Below are 12,193 nucleotides of genomic sequence, written 5' to 3'. Positions count from 1 at the left end.
GCTTAGCACTCTGGCTTAGGGACAGTAAGTGATAAATATTTTTTAAGTCATAAATTTTACCTCTTGCTTCATCCTTTAACCTCTGCACAGAGACCAACAAAGATTCCTTTTCATCAAGTTCACTTTCTAAAAATGCATTTCGCTCAATGGCTTGATTTAGCCTTTGTTCAAAGTCTTCCAGTGAAACTATTGTTGCCCTAAAAAAAAAAAAAATTAGAGTCCAAGAAGTAAACAAATAATGTGCAACTAGCTACTACAAAAGGAAACAGTCAGTTTATCTCGTGCTATTTCCTGACCTAGAAAGCCTGGCCCAGCGGAAAGAAAATGATCTCATCCCTTCTGACCTCTGGTGCATTTACTGTCTCTATTATCATTTGGCCATTCAATATATTCTTTTCTTTTATATTCCTATCTAAAGTCCTTCAAGTTTCTTAAAGACAGGCTACTTATTATACAAGTTCTATCTCCCCACTGGATTTTAAACATGTTTCAATGAAGTTTACACATTTTCAGCAAGAAAACTGTTCAGCGATTTCAGAGTATGTAAGAATATGTAAAAATGCACTAAGAATTTGTTTAAAACACAGTCCCAGGTCCCCATCCACATACTTTCTTCCTATCAACCCTTTTCTTCTTCCTGCATTTCTCATTTATTCAGCAAACACTGACAGGTACCTACTATGTGCCCTCCATCCACTATGTGCTAACTGGCTACAGAATTAAAATTTCCTAACCTCAAGTTAGAACTCTCAATGCCATGTCCAATTTTCCCAAGTCCTGTCAACTGTCTCTCAGCTCCAATCTTTTACCCCAAGCTTAATTCTTCACCCATTCCTGGTGGCTCAGACAGTAAAGAATTTGCCTGTAATGCAGAAGACCCAGGTTCGATCCCTGGGTTGGGAAGATCACCGGAGAAGGGAACGGCTACCCACTCCAGTATTCTTGCCTGGAGAGTCCCATGGACAGAGGAGCCTTGCGGGCTACAGTCCCTGGGGTCACAAAGTCAGACACAACTGAGCCACGAACAAATCAAAACATCATCTGGGTTACTCCAAAATGGTCTTCCCATCTTCTCCTCCCTACTTCTAATTTCTCAGTAATATTTTTCAAATCGCAATCTGATAACACTCCTTTGTTTAAAAAACTCTTGAGAGTGCCCCTTTGCTTACAGAATGACTTTCAAACATAGCCAAGCACAAGGTTCTCCGCAACCTGGCCCCAAACACCTTCCAGTCTTATCTTGTTCAGCCAAACTGTCTTTATGCGCTTCAACTGAAGTAAAATATTTAAACACCTCATGCTCTTTTCCTGCCTCTCTGCCTTTGAATTTCTCTCTTCATCAGTTAACATCTACTTCTTGCAGACCCAGCTTCCCCAGTTACTAAGGGTAGTTGAGCGGCTCCCGTCTCTATTCCCTGGAGCAGCCTGTACATTCTTTGTATTAATACCAGTGCTATCACATGGACTGTCCATATCTATCATGCCCAAGGGCAGTGGCAAGCTTATCTTTGTATCCTCAACTCTAGCATCATGTCAAGCATTTCAGAGTTACTCAAATATTAAGAAAAGAAATCTCAGACAATGACTGTAAATACATTTGGGATGGTTAAGAAACAATGATAGATATATGAAATCTTGGCAAAGTAATGGCAAGTTCCTATAGGCTGTTCAGCAAAATCGTAATAGAAGCATTATTTCAAGAAAATTCATTGGTAAGTATTAAAACAGAAGAGAAAAGGAGTGAAAACTTATGGACAGATCAGTTAGGAAATAACTGCAGGATTCAGGTATACAACATGAGGACCTTCAAAAAGTGTCATAATATTGAGAACACAGAGGGAAGACGGAGGAATGAATGAGTCCTTTTAAAGAAAAACCAACAGGATCCACAATGGTACATGAAAGGAGGAAAAAAGGAAAGAAAAGCTTCGAAGGGCATTATCTAGGGAGATAAGGATTTTGGGCAAGTTTCAATGTGAGGACTTACAGGTGACTTGAAATACCAAAAGGAATTGTTCTGGGACTAAGATTTAGGTAACTGGTTTAATCTAAAATAACTTTTTAATCACAGATTGCCAACTTCAGTTATTCTAACAATATGCACATCATTCACTTACCTTTTTGCTCGCTCCAGGTCATCATTGGCCTGTTCCAGTTCTCTTACATACTTATGTAACTGCTCCTTAATGGCCCGAGTCTGACTTAAATCATCTTCTAATACTGAGACCTGCTTGTAGCTCTGTGCATATTGATGTTCTAGCTTCTCCTGAAGGAGTGGGTATTATAGGAAGGAAAGAACGCGTCATTAGCATATAGTTTTCTTTAATAAAGCAAGTAACCCAAATAAGAGGCAGGTTGTGGAGGGATCCAAAAAATTCACCCACAATCTGATAGTACTCTTTTCTCCTTTTTACAATGGTAAAATGACACATTCATTCCCAGTGCTTTAATTCATATATTAGTCAATCACTTCTCTTAAAGAAATCTAATAATGATCTCTCTGAAAAGAGGTAAAGTAGTAAAATTGTTGCCTTAATAACCTCTGGGTTCTCAGGCTGAATGCAGCCCAGGGTAAACACAAAGCAGCTGAGTGACAGAGTTCAAATTTCTTACACCTTGCCGGCTCTAAACTACCCCCTACCCAGACAGAGGAACACCGCTCAGGCATGTGATGAACAACAGCAAGAGAGGTTAACCCTTCTACTCCTGAAAATTCCTTGTTAGAAGGGAATTTTTAAAAATTAAACTCCAAAACTAAAGTGACCATAAACGATAATGAAATAAATATATGTGTCATACAAAGATAATTTTAAAGTACTACAGAATGAGCACTCTATCATAACAATCAGACAGCCTTTTTCTTCCAGGCAGTTTTTGACAATATAGAACTACAAAATAATATTATAGAGCTAGGAACATTATAGCTAAAAGAATTGACAGCTATAGAGTTTTGAAGTGAATTTCTGAACTCTAAAACACCTTTGCCTTGGTTCCACAAAAACAAACAGTTTATGTCAAAAATTCACTTTAGGCCTTTTTACATGTTTATGTTGCCTGCTGCTCTTACGCTCCACCTATAAGAATGCATTTGTCACTTTAACAAAACCCAGCCAAAAAGACACCAGCTTATACTGCCACAATTACCTTCAATGCTTCTACTTCATACTTCAGTCTTTGGTTATCAGCTTGCAAGTCTCTATTTCTCTGTTCAGCCTGTACTAATTGTGCCTCCAACTCTGCCTCTAATTCTCTGCTTCCTTCCTGGAATTCAACTAGCTCATCCCGAGCTTCCTGGAAGCTAGTCAGAAACAAAGTGGGAAAGATCAGTTATAGTAGAAACTGTAAGGATCGTCCTGAAGATGATTATATATCAATTCAAAAATTTTCACCTGAGTGTTATGCTACCATAAAATATACTAAACAATAAAGGCAATCTATTTTGCATCTCTTACTCTATACATTCAGGGTTCAATGAAATAAGTTATAAGCCATAAAAGGATTCACGTTTTATACACTCACCCCTTTCTTATTTAACATATTGACAAAGAAGCACATATGACTATCCACAAATCAGTTTTAACGTTTAGATGTGTTTTTTCCAATATAATTGGTTTCCTCTGTAATTCTATTTAATTTTATGCATTAAAAATGTTATTCTGAGAAGGGTTCCGTAGATTTTGCCAGCCTAAAAAGGTATCTATGGCACAAAAAAAGGACTATGAAGTCTTGCCATAGACACACCTTCCATATAACTAGCATGATACAGTAACTGGCTTCAGCAATAATGAAACAGCAATAAAAGGTTTAATAAGTCTTAGTAAACTGCTAACCAAAGTAGGAAGATGTATATATACTTTAAAAAGATTTCATTTTAAAAAGAAATTTAAGTTTTATTACTTAAAAGATTAGCTAAAAGTTCTCTCAAGTAACTGAAATAATTGAGATTTTCTAAAATACTCCATATACCCCCGAAACTCCTGTCCCTCCCTCAAAGCTTTGTTGGCTCCAGACACTGATAACACCTGCCCAAAGAGTCTGCCCTAAGGAGTTCCAGACAGCTTATTAGAATCTCCAAAAGACCAAAAACATGAGGCAGAATCAGTGTACACCCAGCAAGCCAAAGATAGCCAAGAGCAATAAGCTTTCTAAAAGGAGGTAAGCTACCAGAAGAAATCATAAATGACACTGTTTTCTTACTATTTTAATAATTCAAGTAATGTAAGGTTTTACGGCACTTTATCTTAAATACAAGCAATGTTATTTTGTTATGATTATTTCTAGAATCCCAATCCTATACTGGAAACTCTAAATTTAGCTTTGTTAAAACAAAAGAAAAAAGAGCAAAAAGTTAGAGATTATGTATTCCAAATTCCTCTTCTATTTCTAGGATGCTTTCTGGCATTACCTTTGTTTATACTTCAAGGAAAGTTCCTTCCAATAAGCAGTTTCCTCCTTTAAACTTGAAAAATCTGGTATATCTTCACCATCCATGATCAAGAAAGCCTGAGAAATGTTAAAGAGGAAAATAAATTGAGAACATAGGAATCTTAGTAAAAAGATAAACCTGGGACAACACTCAATCTGCAGCATTCTGGAGGGAGTCAAACATGAAAGACTGAGGGGTTAACACTCTATAAACTCAGTCACATAAATCACTTGGCTGCCCCACTTGCAGGGACCACCAACATCATGTACAGGCTCAGGAGAGGAGATGAACAAGGTCACGGAAGCCAGATGAAGCACTTTTGGTGACAGCACTAGGTTTTGGGGTTGGCCCCACAGATCCGCCTGCAGCTGGTTTACCGCTAACTGATCTTCTGGGAATCAGGTGACAGAAAACAAGTTTATTATCAAAGCTGCTATTACCTGCATGTCCTTCTCTGTTGTATTGATACAACTGCTTCAAAACACCTGCTTGAAACATTTTATGCCAGGTGACCCTGCCAGGAGATCAAGCACATTCCCAATAGTTTAAATCATTACATTTCTAAAAGTTAAGTCCCAAGCTTCCTCCATTAAAGTCCACTAATCCTAAAATTTCAATGTTATTTCATCTCGGTTCTTCTTCCAACGCATTCAGAGTGGGTGAAAAAGTATTTGCTTAGTTATTAACCCTGTATTTGGACTGACTACCTAAAATTCCCCATTGATTGTCAGGCCAAATAGAATACCAAAGACACTAGGCTTATCCCAGATTCACACCGAAGTGATTCAGTCTTACTTCCTCTACTTTATATTCCAGCAATACTGTTCAAAACTGTCCTAATGCACCATTCTGCTTCGGTCTGGATATTTTTCCTACCTGGAATGGCTCTCCTTCCTTGTGCATTTGGAAAGCTCCTATTTATCCTTTAAAAGCCAGCTGTCATCTTTTCCAGAAAGCATTTCCTGTCCTCACCAATACAGCACCAAAATCTCCCAGTGTCTTGGCTACCTCTACGCATAAGATTACACGAATACACTTAACACATAGTAATACATTTGCTTATAACTGTGTCCCCTGTTAGGCTGTGTATTATTCTTACTGATTTCAACTCCAGCACACTGCCTATACTATAGCTGATACTCAATAATATTTATTAAATTAAACCAAAATTGATTCAACCTAATCCAAAATGGGTAGTGAGAATTGAAGGCCAGCTTTAAAAGTAAATTAATACAACTTGGGAGTTGTAGAGAATGTAGAATTCATCCAGCACAACCCACTACTCATCAATGTTTAGAAGAGACACAGACAAGAGCACATATACAACTTCAACTTGAGGAGGTATACAAAAGAGAAGAATGGCTTTTAGTTGAATAAAATTAAAATGTAACTATATACATTCAGTGTAATGCCTTTGCAGCTTACTGCAGTTTTTTCAAACTGGTTTTAGTTAAGTCTTTCCCGACCACAATGTCCATTACTACTTTTGGCATGTTGGTCAATCTTCCAATTAACTTAAATAAAAGACGCTGAAGCTGGGAAAGAGTGAGGGCAGGAGAAAGAGGCAACAGACAATGAGATGGTTGGATGGCATCTCCGATTCAATGGACATGAGTTCGAGCAAACTCTGGGAGACGGTGAAAGACAGGGAAGCCTGGCGTGCTGCAGTCCATGGGGTTGCAAAGAGTTTCTGAGAAGGCAAGACCTGTGTTTTACTTATAAATCCCTTCTGCATTACAAGAAACATGAAACACAGTAGAAATTCAATATCTGAATCTGACTTACAATCTTTTTAAATTATTCCCTCTTTGCTCCCGAAGTACTGCTTTCCTTTAATATTGAAATTCCTATTTCAGAAATGTGAGGGTAGTTTATTTCTACCTCACAACACACCACCATGTATTATACCAGGATTATAAAACCTACCATTCTCAGCTAGACAAAATTATCAGTCTGAGGCATGCCAAGCCGCATTCACAGCCACTTATAAAGCTCAATATAAGCTCCACATCACAGAATAGGGAGCTGATGGAGCTTACTGGGAAGAGCCTTAGAGACACCCTGCACACTAGCTACCTAAAATAATCATTGTCTAGCCCTTAATTCTTTTTTTTAAAATCTTCGTTTGGGTCTTAACTGCAGCCTGCAGGATCTTCAATCTTAGTTGCAGCATGTGAGATTCGGTTCCCAACCCAGGGATCAAAATTTCTGGGCTCGCTGCACTGGGAGTGCAGAGTATTAGCCACTGGACCAACAGGGAAGTCCCCCAGCCCTAAATTCTTAAATATATATGGACAACCAAGAACCACCAAACAAACGAGAAAAGACAGTAGCATAAGTAAGAAAATCCAAGGACCTATGGCACCTAGAGGAAACATAATTCAGGAAAGGAGAGAACTACTTTTTTCTCATAAAACACCTCAGGAGGGTTAGAGAGCTACAAAAGAAGAGAGAAACCCAAGAACTGGACAGCACAGGGTGCAAGAAACAGTGGCTCCAACCCAGGACTGCAAAGAAGAAACCACCCAAGATGAAGCCTAGTCCATTGCGCCCAGAGTCACTCAGCCCAGATGTCTTCTTAGCTTTATGTTCACTTGATAGCAATCTCAGTCCCTTAAATATTTTTGTTGTCATGCTTTGGACTTTCTCTGGGTTACATATATGCCTTTCTGAAGGTGAGGAACTGATGCTACTTCGGCATATCAACATTTTATTCACGGGTAGGATACTTTAAAGTTTCCAGCATTCCCTCTGTTAGCATGCAGCATTTGATTCTGGTGACCATGTGGAAGTGTCCTTATGGAAGTTCCTAAGGACTACTAGATGCCTTCCTTGGCATCTAACATTTGAGTGTGTCAGTAGCTCAGTTGTATCTTGACTCTTTTCAACCCCATGAATTGGGGCCCATGAGGCTCCGCCATCCATGGGATTTTCCAGGCAAGAATACTGGAGTGGGTTGCCATGCCCTTCTCCAAGGGATCGTCCCGACCCAGGGATCGAACCCGGATCTCCCGCATTGCAGGCAGACTCTTTACCATTTCAGCCACCAGGGAAGCCCATCTAGTATTTACTTGAATGTATTTGAATGTGGAGCCAACCCTTCTACAAATACGGTTAGAGTTGTTTTTATCTACAAATGTTATCATTCACATGCCCAGTTTCAGACTTTTCTGTATGAGGCTTTTAGCTGTTGACCCATTCATACAGTATCAGAAGACCTACAGCAGTTACTATTCTGAAGACTGTTAAGAACGGTTCCCTGAGCAATCTCACTGTTTACAACTGTGGGTATACTATCAGTCAGTTCAGTTCAGTTCAATCACTCAGTCGTGTCCAACTCTTTGCAACCCCATGAATCGCAGCACGCCAGGGCTCCCTGTTCATCACCATCTCCCGGAGTTCACTCAGACTCACGTCCATCGAGTCAGTAATGCCATCCAGCCATCTCATCCTCTGTCATCCCCTTCTCCTCCTGCCCCTAATCCCTCCCAGCATCAGAGTCTTTTCCAATGAGTCAACTCTTCGAATGAGGTGGCCAAAGTGCTGGAGTTTCAGCTTTAGCATCATTCCTTCCAAAGAAATCCCAGGGTTGATCTCCTTCAGAATGGACTGGTTGGATCTCTTTGCAGTCCAAGGGACTCTCAAGAGTCTTCTCCAACACCACAGTTCAAAAGCATCAATTCTTCGGCGCTCAGCCTTCTTCACAGTCCAACTCTCACATCCATACATGACCACTGGAAAAACCATAGCCTTGACTAGATGGACCTTTGTTGGCAAAGTAATGTCTCTGCTTTTGAACATACTATCTAGGTTGGTCATAATTTTTCTTTCAAGGAGTAAGCGTCTTTTAATTTCATGGCTGCAATCACCATCTGCAGTGATTTTGGAGCCCCCCAAAATAAAGTCTGACACTGTCTCCCCATCTATTTGCCACGAGGTGATGGGACCGGATGCCATGATCTTCATTTTCTGAATGTTGAGCTTTAAGCCAACTTTTTCACTCTCCTCTTTCACTTTCATCAAGAGGCTTTTTAGCTCCTCTTCACTTTCTGCCATAAGGGTGGTGTCATCTGCATATCTGAGGTTATTGATATTTCTCCCGGCAATCTTGATTCCAGCTTGTGTTTCTTCCAGTCCAGCGTTTCTCATGATGTACTCTGCATAGAAGTTAAATAAGCAGGGTGACAATATACAGCCTTGACGTACTCCTTTTCCTATTTGGAACTATAAGGTATCCATTTGTCCCTGGTTTTCTGGTTCTCAAATAGGGCCATATTAATACAACTACCAATTTTTCCATCAGTGTCCCCTGGCAACTCAGGTTTTAAACAGCCCTTCCTGTAAAATTTCTTGAGCATCTAGTTCTATTTCTCATACCCTCCTTGTCTAACTACTTAGCTCAAAGTCAAATGACTCTAGCAAAATTATTTTAATGTGTTTTTATCTTACACAGGCTTCTGCCTTTTTTTTTTTTTCCCTGAATCTTATGTGAACTGAATGTTGACTACATTTTTTCTAATTAACAGGCTACTTTTAGAACTCGCTTATTGGTCCCTCAAACAATCTATGCCAGAAGCCTTTTACTAAAGGACCAGCTTTTCCAGAACAAGCCAATTAAAAACACTTAATAGGGTAACAGGTGGTAGGAGTAGCTCAGTCTGGGCTCTTAACTGGACTTGCAGTTAGGAGACCAGACTGTGGAGCCAAACTGCCGGGATTTCAATTAGTGTCCTCTACTCACGACCTTGAGCAAGTTACTTAACCACTCAGTGACCCATTCCCTCACCTGTAAAATGGGGATAATAATTAAAATAGGGTTGTAAAGAAGATTAAGGGAGTTAATATTTGCAAGTACTAAGTACAGAGTATGGTACACAGTAAACACAGCATAAATTTCATTAAATTATTCTTAAAAACTGGTCATTCAGTTGCAGGCCTGTGAAGTATAACCACAATGCTTCAGAATTTAAAATAAATGATTCCTTAAAATTAATCACCTCCAGAAGTTCTGTGCATATTTCAGTTACACCACCATTACTGAAAACATCTCTAAAATCTCTTTTGGAATAGCCATGAAGAGCCAGATTAAAAAATAAACAGAAAACCCTTTCTTTGTGGTCACATCTCATTTCTACTGCTTCCTAACTGGTATTACCCAGCTTTATCACTCTAATTTTATTCATTAGACTTATCCTTTCCAAAAATAGGGTTTTTCACAAATAAAAATTTGCCACCACTACAGACATTCAAAAGGCCTTCTCGGGGGTATAAAGACAATCTGTTCATTTTGCTTCAAGTTAGAGCAGGAAGATGTGTTATTTGAAACTATGTAACTGGAGATATTAGGCCACAGAAAATTAGCCAATACAGAAAACTACACTGCTACCAAAAAAATGCTTTAATGACACATCTGTAATCTCCTGAAGCTGAAATGAAGGTAGATAACTACATACTCTTCCCCACTACACAAATCTTCCCTCAATATCCTGTCTCACGGGGATGGAGTGTGAATCCCAAAATAATGACAACTTTTACATGGGGCGTTATCACACTATGTGTGACCTTCAGATACCTAGCAACTGTGCATAAAACTGCCTGTCTTAAATGCTATATTTACAAAGAAACTATTCTTTGCACAATGCTAAGAAAATCCATTTCATATGATTTTGCCTCCTTGTTAATAGTTATAGAATCAACTAGTGAGACTGGAAGAGTTAGTCTGGAACTTACCGCAGATAATCAATACTTTTTTACCAAAATTCTTCTACTCCCAAAGGTGACAATTACAGAATTTTAAACTCTTAAGTCAGTCATAAATATGGTCCTCCTTTTGGTCCTGACTATCAAACTTCTTTTTCTACCTCATGAAGTGGTCAGAAACTTAAGTCAGAAGTAATTTTAAGCTTCAGTGACCAAATTTATCCCAGCATGACTTAAGATGCAAATAAAAATAAGCTTCAGCGATGTCATGAAAGCAAGCTCTTAAGATTTTACTGAGGTTTCTACTTAAGTGTTCCTCATCCAATTTCAATTTAATTTAAAAAGCCAAAACAAAACTAAAAAACAAATGCTTCCTAAGATTTCTATCTGGGCCAGGTCAACTTGCAACTAGGACTAGCCAAAGGTTTTTTGTTGTTGCTGTTCCTTCTGATCTTTTAAACTTTAATAAAGATTCAGAAGAGGAATCTTAGTTCTCCTTGATTCTCTTCAACACATGACTTAATGCTGTTTTTCACTTCACCAACTTCATGATTTAGCAAAGCCAGTGCCCTATTTCATAAACCGATAAAAAGCAACACAACTCATCCGACAAAATAATTAGCCAGCAACCATGAACAAGTTTCAGCGTAGAATTTATCTTATAACTGAGAAGCAGTTCTTATCCTAGGTGGGTCTGCTCAAAAACATTTCAATAAATCTACTACCTTCTGGTATATTTTTAACAAGCCAGATTTTCTACTTTGCTTTCTACCTGAGAAAGGTAGAAAAATCCCACTAAAAGAAACCAGAACTCCAAGCCAGGAATCGTAAATCCTGAACCACGTGAAGCCCCTCACGGTTGAGAGAGTCCACAGTAGAAATCACCCCACCTGTTCTCAATTCCCCCATCCGTCAAATGGCGATATGAGAACCAGGCACAACCGCTAAAACCAGGTGACGAGGTTAAAAAAGGAGAGAGCAAGAGTGTTCCGTGAAGGCGCTACAGAATCGTAATGAAATTATCAGCACTGAAAGAATCCTCAATTCCTCAGCAAACTTAAGATTACTTTGTTGCTTACCAACACGGGGTAAAAAAAAAAAAAAAAAAGGTGAGCACAAGCAGTCCGAACCCGTTTGGTGACACTTTTCTGAACTCCAGAAAGTGTCCGCAGTTAAAGGCGGACAGTCAGAATGCCACCGGAGCCCAAGGTGGGCAGCTTCCGCCCTCGCCCCCCGCGGGAGAGGCGCGACGAGAGTTCAAAATCCAACCCGGCTCCGAACCACCTTCCCAGCTGAAGTGATGGGGGAGGGGGGCGGACTGGGCTCGCCGCTGCCACCTTCAACGGAGCCGCTCCTTGCGCCACCAGCGCCGGGGCCCACGGTGCCACGTCCCGGCCTCCGTCCCCGCCACCCCTCACCCCTCCCCCGGACGCGGACACATCCTCCCGAGACCGCCCGGCTCGCTTCCTTCCAGGCGCCCCCGGTGGGCCACACCTCGGACCAGGGCGTGGAAGGGGCAGTTAGAGCGGTTGAACAGTTACCCCTGGACTGGCCGCCCCGGAACCCAGGCCTGGCCCAGCCTCGGACACAGCCTCCGGGTTGGCAGGCTCCCCGGGGACAGGCCTAAGGCGTAGCCGGCTTGGCCCGGCGCCCTCCGGAGCGGCCCCGCACCGCAGACTCACCTCCAATGTGTCAAAAGCGCATGTTCGCCGCCCCTCGACCGACGTCTCCGCTCTGCTGGCCAGTCCAGGCCCGCCCAGCCGTTCAGCTCCGCTCCCCTCCGCAGCCCTGAGCTCCACTCCGCGTACCTCCGCGCCCAGCTCCTCCCCGACACGTCAGGAGCTGCCTGGGTGTCCGAGGCCATTCTGTGACGCACGGGGGCGGGGTTCTGAGCATGCGCACGAGCGTGGGGGCGGCCTGGGCGGGGCTGTCGGGAGAATGGCGTCACAGGGGGTCGGGCCAGGCCTGACGGGCTGACGTCAAGCAGGCGGCGGCCGTCAGTGCAGGTGAGTTTGCGACCTTCGCGGTATCCCGAAAAGGCTCTGAGTTCGGGAAAGTGGCATCACC

The 12,193-nt window shown here is 41.3% G+C and overlaps 1 protein-coding gene across 5 annotated transcripts in view; it reads right to left on the bottom strand.

The window, feature by feature from the left end:
- Nucleotides 1–12,193, bottom strand: part of NDEL1 (nudE neurodevelopment protein 1 like 1) — a 52,803-nt gene that overhangs the window by 25,176 nt on the left and 15,434 nt on the right. For 3 of the 5 annotated variants that reach the window (XM_068975816.1, XM_068975817.1, XM_068975813.1), the window contains exons 1-5: nucleotides 11,809–11,913; nucleotides 4,406–4,503; nucleotides 3,145–3,298; nucleotides 2,118–2,266; nucleotides 61–197 (exon numbers count right to left, since the gene is read on the bottom strand). In XM_068975816.1, the coding sequence (XP_068831917.1) occupies nucleotides 61–197; nucleotides 2,118–2,266; nucleotides 3,145–3,298; nucleotides 4,406–4,491 (526 nt within the window). In that variant the 5' untranslated portion in view covers nucleotides 4,492–4,503; nucleotides 11,809–11,913. Of the gene's footprint in view, nucleotides 1–60; nucleotides 198–2,117; nucleotides 2,267–3,144; nucleotides 3,299–4,405; nucleotides 4,504–11,667; nucleotides 11,776–11,808; nucleotides 11,914–12,193 lie in introns of those variants that run through there. The other 2 variants (XM_068975815.1, XM_068975814.1) reach the window with 2 other exon arrangements.

This window comes from Capricornis sumatraensis, chromosome 8 (assembly GCF_032405125.1).
Source record: "Capricornis sumatraensis isolate serow.1 chromosome 8, serow.2, whole genome shotgun sequence".
Taxonomy (NCBI): Eukaryota; Metazoa; Chordata; class Mammalia; order Artiodactyla; family Bovidae; genus Capricornis; species Capricornis sumatraensis.
The sequence above is the reverse complement of the archived record's forward strand: the minus strand, read 5'-3'. Positions and strand labels throughout refer to the sequence as shown.